The sequence below is a fragment of the Daldinia childiae genome, assembly GCF_008694065.1.
Source record: "Daldinia childiae strain JS-1345 chromosome Unknown Scaffold3, whole genome shotgun sequence".
Lineage (NCBI taxonomy): Eukaryota > Fungi > Ascomycota > Sordariomycetes > Xylariales > Hypoxylaceae > Daldinia > Daldinia childiae.
In genome coordinates, this window is record NW_022984644.1 from 548,720 (window position 1) to 564,108 (window position 15,389).

General features: G+C 48.9%; 3 protein-coding genes across 3 annotated transcripts; 2 read left to right on the forward strand and 1 right to left on the reverse strand.

The window, feature by feature from the left end:
* On the forward strand, nucleotides 1–1,060 carry GL218_02897 (uncharacterized protein; the record flags this gene model as incomplete). The annotated part of the gene is made up of 2 exons (XM_033579437.1): nucleotides 1–81; nucleotides 245–1,060. 2 exons carry the CDS (start codon nucleotides 1–3, stop codon nucleotides 1,058–1,060), a joined length of 897 nt encoding a protein of 298 aa, XP_033436536.1.
* Nucleotides 1,061–1,468: 408 nt separating this feature from the next.
* GL218_02898 (uncharacterized protein) lies at nucleotides 1,469–3,438 on the reverse strand (the record flags this gene model as incomplete). Its single annotated transcript, XM_033579438.1, has 2 exons — nucleotides 1,469–3,146; nucleotides 3,230–3,438. 2 exons carry the CDS (start codon nucleotides 3,436–3,438, stop codon nucleotides 1,469–1,471), a joined length of 1,887 nt encoding a protein of 628 aa, XP_033436534.1.
* Nucleotides 3,439–11,070: 7,632 nt separating this feature from the next.
* GL218_02899 (Nitrogen regulatory protein areA) lies at nucleotides 11,071–14,143 on the forward strand (the record flags this gene model as incomplete). Its single annotated transcript, XM_033579439.1, has 3 exons — nucleotides 11,071–11,513; nucleotides 11,573–11,945; nucleotides 12,089–14,143. The coding sequence occupies 3 exons, from the start codon at nucleotides 11,071–11,073 to the stop codon at nucleotides 14,141–14,143; spliced, it is 2,871 nt and encodes a 956-aa protein (XP_033436533.1).
* Between the last annotated feature and the right edge of the window lie 1,246 nt (nucleotides 14,144–15,389).

Below are 15,389 nucleotides of genomic sequence, written 5' to 3' on the forward strand. Positions count from 1 at the left end.
ATGAAGACATCAACCGTCGCCATCGTTTTGGCACCTGCGGCTGCTTCTGCGCAGTGGTGGAGAGGTGCTCCTGGTTGTGCTGTGAGTTATTCTCTTTCTACTCTTGCCTGCTCCTCGTAGTCCACCTGCTCACTGTACCCATTTCCTCCTACTGTATACAACCTCCCTGCTTTACCCACTCCCTATCTAGCTACACTCCTTTATAATATATTCATTTCGACCCACTAACATCTCCCCCCTAAAGCAATCCTGTCTCTCTTCCGCCTGGTCTAGCCCAACCGCCACTGTAACTAGCGACTGGCCTGCGCAGTCTGAGTACTGCGATTCGGACCACGGCAGCAGCATCAACTCGTGTATCAGCAGCGCGTGTGCCACGTCATCCTCATCCACCGCCTTCGAGTCCTATACCTCGCTCTCCAGCTCCCTGTGTTCCCAGTACTCTGAGTGTACATCTGCTGGTAGCACCGGCGTACGCACAGTCACGTACTCGGGCGGACCGGTCACCTGGGCTGCGCCAGGAGGCTGGGGCGGCGGCGCAAAGGCGTTCGGTGGCCCCTTTGGTAACGGCAATGGGCCCCCTAATGCGTCAGCCATTTCGTCTGCGGTCGACTCGTATAGACAGTACTGGAGCGAGTGGGCGTCAGCCTTCCAGTCGTCGCGCACGTGGACCGGTGGCGTGGCTACCGTCACGGGCTGCGCGTTCGACGGGTCCCCGTGGTTTGTCGGGCCTGGGTGTGGTTGGAACGGGCTAGGCGGGTTTAACGGCTGGGTTGGTTGGGGATCGGGCTGGAGCTGGGGACCGACGACTACGGAGACAGTTACGTTTACGACGACTGATACTGCTGGCGCTACAACGACTGGGACGGGACTTGCGGCTGTGGCGCTAGCTGTGAGCGGCACGCTGACTACGTCCACGACGCTGGGGACACCAACGGCAACGGATGGCGCGGAGAGTGGTGCGGCGCCGGTGGGGATGGGACCGGGGGCTGAGGGCTCGGTTGTTACGGGTATGATGGGAATTGCGCTGGGGGCGATATTGGTTGTTGCTGGTATGCTATAAGGGAACTTTCTATATTTATATACGTACCTCTTGCCGAATATAGGGGCCAGGTTTACTTAGTTAGACTGGTCTTTAGAAGCATGTCTTATGCGAGCTTCGTTCTTTTGGGAATGATAAGGGGAATGAGATGGCGTCTTGGGTATACGAATGGAGTTTTGCTATTTTGACAGGTATAATACAAAATGAGGCATTCAATGTATGGAGCTATTTATAATGCGATAGGAAGAAAAATGATTAATAGTTAGTTACCTACACTTAGACTACGTAAGAATAGTCGGTCCAATGTACAATTAATTATATTGGCTTCTTCTGTAGCGGTTCTTCTTTACCGGATATCTATCTAGGTAAAGGAAAAGCATGGAGAACAACGCATGATATTATTAGCTTCACTACCTACGATACGTTACCCTACGCCTCGTGCTCATCATCCGATGGGAACAGAATACTCGTTCCAACCGTATCCGTCGATACAGGAGAAATTTCCGGACCTTGTGCCTCATTACCGCCGTTAATAGGCCAGTCTTCTTCTCCCACCGTGTAGATGGTGTCCCTGTTCGATCGAGAGCCAGATTGTCCCGCGGGTGTGCTAGGCGGCAACAGCTGCATTCCTACTTCTCCTATTCCTTCTCCACTCGTTTCCTGTCCAATTCCTACCAAGCCTTCTTGTCGAGAATCCCGAGAATCCCTCTGTGCTCGCGGTATCGTAGGGGAGTCCTTCAGCGGTGGCTCTGGGGTTTCTACCGCTCCCGAATCTTGGCATGCTGACCCCACAAGCCCAAGGGGTAATACCATAGGCAATGCGGCGACGCGAATACCTTCTTTCTTCTTGCCATCATCATGCTGGCCGTGACTAGACTTTACTCTCGACGCGGGTGTAGGAGTGAAGTGTACTGGATTAAAACCTCGCTGCTGCTGTCGTCGAGGCGGCGTAGGGGGTAGCGGCATAGAAGGGGGTCCGCTGGCCGGTGGCTGGAACGTCGTAGATACCTTGCGTCTGTGCCAAGCACGATCACCAAGGGTGGCTTCGGGACGGGCAGCCGGTGCTGGGCTCGATACGCTGGGCTTGGCGTTGAAATCGAAATCGAACTGGCCGGCGGATGCTGCCGATGGCGTTAGGGGTTTCGGGGGATTTCCTCGCCACTGGACTGACGAACTTGTTGCAGACGGAGGCGGGCTGGATGGCGAGGGAGTCACCGCTGATCCAGCAGGGCCGGCGCGGACTTCGTCCATCAGTTTGTTGTATAAAGTGTCACTTCCAGAGGTTGGCAATGAAGCTGTCGTGAGACGTGCGGCGTGGTCAGGATGACGGAGGCGGGTACCAGACTCGAGAGCGGGTGTGGAGGGTACCAAGTATGTGCCGTCTGTTGATGCGCCAGTACTTAAATCCTCATCTCTTTTACCATGTCCACGTTCATAGCCGCCTCCGGCGATAGGGCCGGTTCCTTTGTTCAGATCACGAAGTTGATGTCCTGTAGTATCGATCGCGCTTGGGACTGGTCGACGTGGCAGTTGATTGTTATTGTCCTCGTGCTGCGTCCCGGGTGTAACTACAACCTCTGTATCTGCGGCCTCCTGGAACTTTTTCCGCTTATAGGCTCGGACACATAGAACTATGAACGCTGCTAGGATGATGGCGCCCGAGACACTACCTGTGATCGCGGCGATGGCAGGACCAGTGGTCGGCGCATCAGGAGAATCGGATGGCGTTGGTGATGGAAGAAGCGATGACGAGGGTAGAATTGCCTTTCCTGATGTCTCCTGTGAATCTCCTAGGGTTCCGGTTTCTGTAGGCCCTAAGCCATCTGTAACTTTGAGAGCCGCACTCGTATTGAGAGTATAAGATAGTGAAGTTCCTGTAAGAGTGGCGGACCCGCTCTCGTCTCCTTTCTCGTCGCACTTACTGCTATCCTGGGTTTTGTCATGACTTGTAACCTTGTCGCTCTCGCTGGCAACGATGAGAGTATATACGGCGACCGTATCCGCTCCTCCACATGATAGCCCTGAATCACCAGTACAAGGCATGTTGCAATCCCCAAGAGTAAGCTTACGAGCCTCTGCCACAAGTTTCAACCCGCAGAGGCACTCTCTGGTACACGATTCATTAGTATCATGCATACAGGTAGAATAGTTCAGAAATTGTTAGTAACGCAGCAGGATAGGGTTGTTTACCTTCCATTACTTAGTCCAACGAGTCCATAATGATCAGAAGTCTTCTTGGGCGGGTCCAACTCATCACAACCTTCAAGGCAAGCTCGTATCGTCAACTGGTCATCAGGCACCGTAGCTAGGACGACATAGTCCCCTTCTTTTCCGAAAAGATTTCCTTTCGATTTGCCGGGCCCGGGCCCTCGGCCGTAGCACCCCAATAACGAATACATCGAATCTGGTGGTGCTGCAGCAGGGTTGTATGCTATTGTTGTTGTGATCGTGGTGGTTGAGATGTGGACGATGGGTGAACCTAGTATTCCCAGTTCTGAAGTGCTTCCACCTGTCCATTCATTGTCACATCTTGATTGAAAAAGTAAACCAGCCCATAACAAAGTTTGAAGGCAGGTCCGCTTAAAATTACAGTCCGCCGAGACTATTGCCAACATCGTCCTGACGATGTGTATGTATTTTGTAATGAGCCATTATGCCTAAGTACCCAAGTAGAGCAGCATATTTCGATAAATTCCCGTCAGTCCCCATCGCCGCTGAGTCGACCTATACACAAAGGGACTTTTGGCAGCACCAAGTTGAACAAAGAGCCTTGCCTCGCTTGCGGCTTTGTGAGGCCATTTTGATCAATTGAGAAAGCCATTTCTCATCAGTAGGATTAAGCCTCACGGCTCAGGAGTTCCAATATTCACCGATCTTACCACGGAAGTGAAACTTTTATTCAGCGGCTCTCAAAGCTAATTGCCTGGGGGCAACAACATCAACAAGAGGATCTAAGACTAAACGATAAAGATGGATGGCTTAGCAGCTTTATAGGATTGAATAAGGCTCGGGACACGCAGGTGTCCGTGTTCACATTCCTCAAGATAAGACAGAGATTGCGTGATAGGGGAGATAAGAATAGATCGACAATAGGGAGAGCCTCTTGCTGAGACCCCTACCGCTTCGAGCAATCTAACGATCGAGTTGTCATAGATATCTCTATCTAGATCTACCCCAGATACGCCGCGCCAACTAGGTATACTCATGCATATGTGTGTCTACCCCAGATAAGTACCTAACATATGTCAGGTATCCAAGGACAAGACATATTCAATCATAGCTGATATTTCTTAAGCTTAGATAGGAGTTGAAATTTATTTTTGGTGGAGCAGGACCTTGATGGCGCAATTAGACGACATTCTGACTTGGATTTGCGACTTATTATGTAACAAAATGCCTAGTAGCTCTTGTGCCAGGTTACCTAAAACAATATAAATTCTATGCTTGTCCCATCTAGCTGAAAGCTATGACTCTAAAGCTCTATGCTATCTGGGGAACTTTCACAGTAACGATAGAGGGCTGTATAACCCCTGGTCACCTGCCTCATTCGAACGCCCATCAGAGATAGGCAAATGTGGTCACTTACAAGATACTCAAGGAGGAGGACTCAGATCTACCGTCTATATCTTTTAGGAGGTCCCCATTTCGTCACAGACAAACGGTTCAACTTCTCACCCATTAAGCTTACCAACAGCTCTCATTGCCAATGCCGTGGACGATAAGGGAAAGTCGTATACAAGTTGGAGTTCGCTGTCGCATTATTTATACGCTCGTGATGATTGGTCAATGGTTCGACTATTTGGCGCGGGGTCTTACTTGAGGGATCAGCATTTGCGGTGACGCTCGAAGGAACGACAAACATCACCCGCTCGAAGCCACTCCATGCTTGTCTGACGAGAAGCAGGAGACGATGGGTAGCACAACATCATTCCTACGCGGGAGATCACTTAAAGAGTAGACAGATGACCTCACGATCAACCGGGCGCTTTTTTCTCCCTTAACCCCATCTTGATTCCTCGCTACTACTTGAACTCGAGATCACCTTTGCCTCCCCCCCCCCCGCGCCTAGTGGACCAGCTGACGACCCTGCCGCGTCTCTCCCCCCTTGGGAAACCCCCACGCCGAGTCATTTCGTTTATTGGACGACCCCGGTCTAGCTACGATGCTGTCGGCGGCTAGAATGGGAAACCGAGGCCGGCTACACGAGGAGAGAAAAATTGAAAGAAGGAAAAGAAATTTTCTAAAACCCGGAAAGGATACCTGCGCTCACGTGGTTTTTGGCCTTTTGTGTGGCAATCCGTCTCGGTCAAATACTCCAATGCCTGTTTTTATGTACTTGCATTGGGTGTTTGCCAACACTAACCAGTTCTAGACCGTTCAAAAATCGGGCCGCCTATTCGTCTTTTGCCTTTGGAAATATCTTCAAGTCGGCTGTCGAACTTCTAAGTACAGCCTCGGGGACATCCCCTAGGATTTACGATGCCTCGGACCGGGAGTAGGAAATTGCTAAATCCGGCGGAGGACGACGAAATCGGAAATCCAGAAGGCGGTCGATTTAGTACCACCGAGATCACCGGGACCTAGAACCTAACCTCTTAACCTAGCGGTTCGGTACCAGATTCTAGTAAGTGCTATAGTGCGGTTGTTAGTAGTTTGTCACGAGGGCCTCGCTGAAATACAGAGTATTGATTGGTGGTAAGCACTCGGTCTTTCTTAACTGCACTATTGGCTCTACGCCTGCATCATATTGTATTTGTAAATCATCCCTGGGCTTAAGAGTCCAACGGCTCGGTAAGACTAGACTCTCTTAGGTGTGATTTATTTACAGCTGGGTATAGTACAAGCTTAGTTAGTATAATGTCATCATACTCCTCACCTTAAGTAACCTCTATGTAACAGCCCACGATGACCTATTTCGGTAGTGCGGCCGAAGCAAAGGGCCTGGATAGGTTCAACTTTACCTTCGCGGCAACTACCGGCCCTAGTTTGGACCAAAGAACCAGTGGAATCGAATTTGATTACATCAGGTGTGTTATACATACTATGTAGTATACTGCATAAATGATAAGGCCCCCCCCTAGGAACGAAGCCGTTACTAGCAATTGAGGCTATTTTGGACAGTCGACCCACTCCGCCGGGTTTTCAGGGTCCTAGCAAGTTCATGAACTTATGAGATGCAGGACCTGCCTGGTCTAGTGTAGTTGCTCCTTGAAGCACTCCGTGATATTGCGCTATGACAAAGTGGCGATCCCGAATTACAAGTTGCGACGGGTCGCATGTTGGGAGAGAAACACTTTGTATACGACCTGCCTTATGAGAGTTGCAGACAAAAGGGGAAATATATGAGAAGCCGACTTCGAAAGCTTCTGTTACAGCGAATCTGCATGATTCCAGACGCAGCCAAGTCGTCGAATGAGAGACATTGAATAGACACCAAATATATATTAATAAGAATATGCGATAGTCGTTGTAATAGGCGCTTTATTTATGGTCCCATCTTACTTACACCGGGGATGTAAGTGGAGGGTATTAGTATTATGTATGTAATTTCAAGGATTTGACATGTGACAGAGTTCTGGTCCTCAGTATGCATCTCGACTTGCCGTTGGGCGTCTAGACAGGGGAAGTTACACGGTAGCTCATATCCCATATTTTAACAATAAAAGCTGTTATGCATGTATATATTATAGTAGGAATTTAATTCATTTACGAGTGCCCGGGTTCCAAGTTCCTGCTGTTGTGCAAGAGAAGGCGACGATCTGCGCCTTGGTCTTGCAACGCTGAATAGTCCAAGCTCGATCTAAGATGATGACTGGCTACCCTACCAGCCTCTTCTTCAGGTGACGGACGAACACCAATGCAGCTAACGATTAACTGAGGGGTGTTCCGGCCCACTACCACGCGAACGAAAAGTAACCGTTAGACCTTGGCGGCTTCACTAAAGGGCTTAGCCATGGCTATAATAGCTAGCGAGTCAACGGATGGTTTCGTCATTATTGTTTTAAACGGCGGGGAGCCGGAACCATCCTCCAAAGAGACTTGCGTTGGAGGACCATATGGGAAAGCCACGAGGCTGAGTGAGTCTTCTCTTCTGCCGTGTTGGTCAGGCAGTTATTTATCGAAAATGGGCAGCATTGAAGTTAAGAAAAGAGGAAAAAAAAAGAAGAAAAAAAAAGGGCAGTACCAATGAGGCATCAGATATGGCCATGGTATAAGAGAGACGCAGGTTCATACGAGATCTGTTGACCAAAAATAGAATGAATGCTGCTGGTCTGGTGGAGTTCGTGATTCAACTACATAGTATGGTAGCGGACGGCTATTAAGCAACTCCAGTACTGAAGCAACTCATGGTTAATAGTGGTGTACCGCGAGCTTGTCAGCTTTAGATGATCCATTAGCCACGGTCTCGCTTGCTGTTTCCTACCACACTTAGTGAAAGAGAGGCTTGAGTGGGGATTAAATGGCCTGTGGGCTGGGCCCTTGCTTAACTTGTCTTGCGACATCTTGTCAGGGTTCGTACAAAAAGTGTGGGGGTTCGTTCATCTGGTCCATGTAAGACTATTTGATCCTTGTTCTCTAACCCTTGGTCCTTGGCTCGACCCTTGGCTTGGACCACATTGCGCGTCCCGCGTACCCTTTACTTTACCGGTACAGAGCACAGCTCTCATCCGTTGCGAACCCTTTCCCACATCTGCAAGACTGTCGAGGTGCAAGATGCTGTGAGTGACCTGGTCCCTTCGACATCGGAACTCGCTGGCCCGGTTCTAGATCGCAAGCTTAATCCCCTCTTAAGGCTCCGAGTCCGACTACATATCGGACCATAGTGTAGGCTGGGTGTTCAACATGATGCTAGAAATCTTCCGTTTCACGTAGACACCAACGAAGGATTTTTTTGTTTTGTTTTACCAGGACACTTCCAAGTATCGCGGAGGCAAGACGAAGGAATACTTGATGTTGTCCATGTGATCTTTTCATCTTTTACCGTGTGAGCTATCACTCTCAACAATGGGAACCCCCACCTCGGTGAAATTCTCGCTTCTCGACGGGATGACGACCTGTCTCCCTAAAGACGACGTTGCTGTAATACATCCCGCGGCGGACGTTGGAAGGTGTTGGACCTAGCGAACTGAGAGGACTTCGGTTACTTAAGTTGGAACGTCTAGAGCTACCCATGTAGTTTAAAGAGCCCGCTAGGTTAAATAAATACATTGAGAATCAATTCGCGCCCTCTATGCTTGCTCCTATGCTGCTTGGTCATCCTGAGGCTGGTAACACAACCTCATGCACAGTTCTTTGCCGTCGAATTGGAAAATGAGACACATTTCCAAGTTACCCTCCTACATTATTAATGGACAAAGCCAACACCATCAATGGATGACAGTACGCTTTTAGAAATGAGCTTTGCAATTGCGGCTTCGGAGCTCGAGCTTGCTAGCCGCCCATGGCAAGTATGAGTGAGACAAGAGTTGCTATCCCCATCCCCATGTCTTTATGAGTATAACGCTCGAGTTTCTAAGCCGTCCGTAGGACATCTTACCGGCTTTTCCCGAGACCCATAAAGACTTCTTACCAAGTGAGCATAGCGTCGATACTAGCCTACCTGAAGGGTCCGAGTAGTGTATTAAGAATATCTGAGCCGCGAGGCAGCAAAAGCATGTGTATGAAGCTTTTAATTCGAGTCTAACGAGTTTAACTAGCACCTGAACAGCGTTGTTTCTTTCCCGTCGCTCCACAAATCGGCGTTAGACCGGACGATACTCTCACGATATATCACGATCCGAACGAGGACCATCCTTGCCTTATTTCTTTAGCGCTACAACGTCTATGCAGATTGAAGTTACCAAATACTCGACTAAAACTGACTGATCTTACATTTTCATCTTGGATGTTGACGTACCTGACGTCTTAGCAACGCTCGTCACTTAACCAAAGTAGATAGATACATACTTCCGATGTAGGTATTGATCGTATGGGGTGGTCCGCTTCGATACTAGTACATAGTAAACCGTACCGGATATTTTGCTACTGTGTGTACAATATTAACATGTTAACCTGACTCGAGGGACGCTGCAGACTGCAGTTGGACAATGAACGATGAAGAGAGAAAAAGAGAGGGGCGCGGTCGCAAGCTGGAGGAAAGCGAAGGTCGGAAGTATTTAGTACGGGGCGAATACCTTGACGCAGCACTGCAGCTGCTAAATGTAACATAATTGTACCTAGCACGGCCGGGATGTACATACGGAAAATCATGGCTTGGGGATCTTTCCATGGACCGACGCACAAGTCACAGTTACAATTCTTCTTTTTTTTTTCTTTTTCTTCCTTTTTTTAAATTTTGCCTGTATGTTTCCTCCGGTGTATAATTAGTATTATTTACATACAATTCTTACGTACCTAAGGTACCTAATCTATATACCTCTACATGTACGTAAGTACCTAGTGGCCCTCGTTATTCGTGTCATTAGTTAATGGGTAGTCCTTTACGTGCGGGTAATTGCACCAGCTTGATCTGTCTTAATGCTAGCATTGGTACTTGGGGTACATGTAGGGCTACTAACATATTTGGATAGAGGTGTAAGGATACGCCTAGTACAACAGTAGTGTACAACACTTTAAGTATCCATATATACGTACCTGTTGGTACCCTACAGATATGTGTATGTACACAGGTACCTAACATCCATATGTAATCGCCTAACCTTGTCGCATAACCACCTGGGCAAGCTTTTTCTATGTATGCAGCATGTAACATGTAACTCGATAATGTCTCTCAAATCGTCTAAATGCAGACTTTATTTTCTACAACTCTACAATTTTACAATTCTACATACAACTCCATCCAAGACCCCACGCCTGATCTGGAATATAAATATGAAGAATTATAATATATCATAACCATCGCAATTAATAAATCACAGGAGAGAGTTTTCAAACGCAAAGACTCGAAATAGTAACCACCCTCAAATACCCCCCACTAGTTGAGGTCTCTTCTTCTTTTTAATTTCGGTGCAGATCCACCCCTCGTCAGAACTCGCTTCGGCTGCATATGAGCTTTTGGGGTCTTAGGTGCGGAGGTAGTCGAAGGAATCCCTCGAGCTCCAATTGTCCTTGTGGGATTGGTCCAGGATCAGCCATCAAGAATCATCAATCCCAAGCCCTCCCAAGCCTTCCTAACATAACAAAGCCGCAGAAGCACCCGTTGCCCACTGGGGTCGCTGGAACCGTGGATCGCCGGGTCCCATGGGTGCTAGCACCGGAATCATTCCAAGCCTAGCCTAGCCCAGTAGCTCTGCTGCACTCTGCTGCTACTGCTGCGAGAGAAAAACCCAGGCCCTACCTGTCCTGCCTGTCCAAGTGTGGTCCCCCCTTCGTTCAAGGAATTACCAGCATCTGCATTTGCACTTGCATCCACCTCCATTACAAAGTCTGAGGGTGCACCCACACCCATGTCACCTAGGCAAAGCCGAACCAAACTGCCTGATGAGTGACCATCCAATCCACCCAACCCGCTCTGTGGAATTGTAAAGGGCAATGCGACAGTGAACTGCCCGAGTTACTATTGTTGTCGTTGCTTTGTTCTGCTGTAGTAGCTGTCGCTCTTACTACCACTCCTCCGCCCTCCCCAAACCTCTACCGGGAGGTGCTATACATCACGCTTCTCCCATCTTACAAGGACGAGAGGTCGAACGAGCTAGCTAGGAAGGGAGAGAAAAAAAAAACAATAACCAATTGCGCACTCAATCTACAAGTTTAGCGCTGGGTTTCTACCGTTTCCATTTTATCTCGTGTATATTTACGAGCTGTTCGCTATTCTCATAGGCGCTAGGACCCGGGGGCACAAACTTTAGGATATAGCGTTCGGCTTGTGAAGGAACTTGGGCTGACAGTCTAAACCTTGGAACGTGGGGAAACTTGGAAAGTGATCCGTAATACGTACGAAATCACTTCTCCAACGACCCCGTACAAAAAAAGAAAAAGAGTCCTCGACCCGAATTTCTTTTTTTTCTTCTCCCTTTTCGCCCCTCTACGATATGGCCGCCAGCACAGTGTCGCCTATAGCGACATCGAGTCCTTCGACAGCCATGAATCCCACCACGACAGAGCATGACTTTCGCTTCCCGCGAAGGCCCTTTGAGTCGGCCGCCGAATCGGCCCAGACGAGTAAGAGGAATACCGACGAGAGCAGTCCTGGTGACTTGCGCATACATGAGCTTAACTTAGATTTTACAAAACCAGACATCCACCCAACAATATTCGATTTTCTACAATCCTCGACTTCTCCGAGTCTTCAAAATGGAACAACCGGAAACGACGAGAGTTTAGAGCAGATGCAGCGAGACGATCCGCTCGCAACGCAAATTTGGAGGTTCTTTCGTAATATGAAGCAGAGCTTACCGAACCAGGAGCGCATGGAAAATTTAACGTGGCGCATGATGCACTTAAATCTACAGAAAATACGGCGGGAAGATGCTCGGTATGTTGGTTGTTGTATAGTGTTGTGTAGGCGCATCGCGACTCTAACCGTCTCTACAGTCGCACCGCTTCTTACGAGACCGACAACACCGCGATGAACATTGCCAATGCTCCCAGTGGTATCGCACAACTTCGAAAGACCTCAGATCAGAACGTTGTACATACGGATCCCATGAATCTTGACGATTTTATATTTTCCGAGAGCGTCGCGACTCCGGCCGGATTCACGGCGACGCCTTCGCCAGACGCGAGCAAACAAGAGGCGGAGAAGGTGGCTCACACCACTGCCGCTGCTATTCCTATCAAATCCCGCAAAACACCCTCGCAGCATTTCGTTCCCCAGTCGGTTCCTGTCCCGGCTCACCAGAAAAACCAGGATGAATTTGCCTACGTCACTCGGCACCATCGGAAAACTAGCATTGACGAGAGACGAGTAAGTAAAGCTGAGGTGCCTTTGTTTACTGTACTAAAACAAAACATAATACCTAATCCCTTTACTTCTCACGTTGATTTACTGCGAAATTCCTATTCTCATGCGGTAAATATATGTAGAGAGAGCTAATGATAATGTGATAGACTCGAAACTTGAAGCGTCCTGCTAATTTTTCCCCTCACGTCTCTGCTCTTAATAGCAATAATTATGTTTCTAACGAGATGGATGCCGATTCTGATCTCCACGAGTACTCCTTAGACAACTCTCATACAAACGGCAACACCCATGTACCTCACCATCCAGGTGTTCCCTTTCCTCTTGACACTTTCCCTATGGAGAACGATCCTATCATTACTTCAGCAGGACCTTTCCAGCAGGGATTTTCGTTCTCGCCATCGTCATCGCCAATGGTTCCTCATGGCCCCTTTTCAAACTTCTATAACCCTCACGGTGTTGCGCCCAACTCGGTCAATGGCGCAGACTACTATTCCCCACCGGGATCTGCATATCAGTCGGCTGTTTCTACACCACATCCTATGGTAGAAAATGAGAACTTGTTTTTCGGCTCGATGGACATGCGCCATCAACGAGCACCAAACTTCCGTCCAGGACCGGCGGGGTCTATGAGGGGTCAGATGAACCAGCAATTTATGCACCAACATAACGGTAACTCTATGTTTCCACCAACCACTACCGGGGCAGATTCTTCTGCCTCGTTTACGCAGACCCTTAATTTCGGTCATGTCGATCCAAGCCAAGTCTTTCAGCCGGACAATCCAGTTCGTTCTCCAGGTGTTGGCATGACACATGAGAACATGTTTAACTTCGGTGCTGATTCCGATAACGAAGATGAGGAGGGTGGTGCGTTCGCTGATCGTAACATGGGTATTCAATTTTCACCTGAAAACGAATCAGGGATGGATATGGGTAATCAAAATTCTATGGGATGGGATGCTTCTTTGCCTGGTCAATTTAGCACACAAGCAGCTCGTTATCCTGGTGGACCGCCTCGAAAGCAAGTCACTATCGGAGGCACGACAACGGATTATTTAGAATCGGGTGATTGGGACGGCCAAGGCAGCCTACCGCGGTCCCAGTCGTTTCGATCGGCCAGCGACAGGCGTCAGAAGATCCCTCGTACAGCTTCGACGCCAAATGCTAATATGGGTGGCCGTGGGAATCCGTTCGACAAATTGGCTCAGTCGAACCCGAATTCTCCGCCAGCAGATGTGTCAGGTAATGTCTCGGGTTTCTCTTCCGTGGCACCTAGTCGACCTACTTCCCCGCCTGGTTCCAAACACGGGTCCACGAGCAACCTGCAAGCTGCCGCGGGAGGGCAGGGAGATGGAAGCACGCCTACTACTTGTACTAACTGTTTTACACAAACCACACCGCTGTGGCGTCGAAACCCAGAAGGCCAGCCCTTGTGCAACGCTTGCGGTCTATTTTTGAAACTCCACGGAGTCGTGAGGCCTCTAAGTCTAAAGACCGATGTTATTAAAAAACGTAACCGTGGATCTGGCGCGAGCCTTCCTGTCGGCGGAACGAGCACGAGATCTAAGAAGAATACTGGCAACACGGCAGGGACTGCCTCTGGACCCGCCTCCCGAAAAAATTCGACGCTGGCTATGTCTGCTACGAACAGCGCAGCGCAGGTGACTACGCCACCATCGGTGACCAACAGAGCCGGCAGCGTCAATGAAGGCGAAAGTCCTGCAAGCGGCGCTGGCGGTTCCGGTGGTAACACAGCAGGAAGTACGCCAACTAGTTATGCGGGCTCTGCTACTGGTGCGGTGGGCGGCAAAGGTGTTGTGCCAATTGCAGCAGCACCACCAAAGAATGCACCAGGACCGGGTGCCGCCTCACTCCCGCGAAATATCGGCGCCAACGGTTCTTCCAAGCGTCAGCGCCGTAGTAGTAAAAGCACTGGGCCAAATGAGTCATCTAACGGTATGGATATTGACAGCCCCGAGAATTCGACTGGCTCGAATGAAGCAGCTCGTTCCATTAGTTCTTCGAGCGGATTCACTAGCATGTCGAACCCAGGAAACCTGGGTCTTGCCAGCGGTTTTGGCATGTCTCAAAGACCGATGATGGGACACAGCATGACCGGAATGTCCGGGGGCTCTACTGGTGTAATGAACTCTGGATCTGGAAACGGCCCTCAAGAATGGGAGTGGTTGACCATGAGCCTCTAATATTTTTTCCCCGAAGGATTCTGGTATGTACGACTGTACTAAGTACTATTTACGACACGGCTCTGGGATTCCCGATTTACACATCTGCTCAAGCGCTTTCGCTTGGATTCTGCATGGAGGTTTTCTGGCTTCGACTAATCGTGTCTGACCTAAGAGCGAATGACTGGACCGGTTTATTGTGAAAAATGGCTCGGCTAAACTCGCTACGGCATGGATGACGAATTTTCACGACATCACATATATGGCGGCGTTGGATTCTTTAATTTTTATGACGAAGCGACCATTACTTTTTTATATACCATTCACCCGACATTTTCGCCAGTTCTGCATATGGCTTACTGCTGCGGTATCGGGTTCTTGGTCGCTCACATAATTATACACCCAAACATTGAGGTTTAGTTTTCTATCTGCATGGTCCAAAGACTACGTGCCGGTGGAAATTTATATCACAATGCTATATCACGAATTTGATAGCAATTCTACCTCAGTTTGAATTACTTAACTCTATACATTTACGAAGAATTTGCACTTAGTTCCTCTTGGCATCCGTCTACTACCTTTAATACCTTAGGTACGCAGCACGACCTCACTCGCAATATCACAAGATTCTAAACGATACCTTGGTTACGGGACATGTCGCGGTAGTTTATTAGTACGATAGCCGTTTAGGACAACCCTTTACTTTACGAGCAAGTGGTTCGGTCGGATGCACCACGAATTTTGCGCTGTATTTTCTTTGCCTTGGTGGCTAGGACTCGGATAAGGGGTCTGTAGATACGGGATTGATACCATTGTTGTTTCTAGACAGGCACGCAGGTCATCTACGGACCTAGAAAGCATAGGGGAGGATCATGGCCACCAGACCCAGCTTTATTAAGCTGCGCGTATGGACGGGTGAGCAGACTAGCAGACAGATGGATAGGGTACAAGGACAGGTCAGGAGTCAGTTGTGCTACTTCGTGGTTTAATAGCGACGCTATAAGATAAGGGCATCCGAGACGCGCGCACTCTACTACCCCAATTCCTATGAAGCAGACCTTCAACCCTTTGCGGATACAATGCTGCTGTTACGAAAGTCTGCTCGCTTGTTTAGGTAGATGCTAGGATAGAAGAAGAATATAATTAAGACTAAAGCCATGTACAAAGGAGCTCAGACCTGAATTTAAATTTTTGCTAGGACCCAAAAGGCTACAATTCTTTCCTTAGGTACCTAGCACTGGAACTTACAACGCTATAAGTAGGTGGG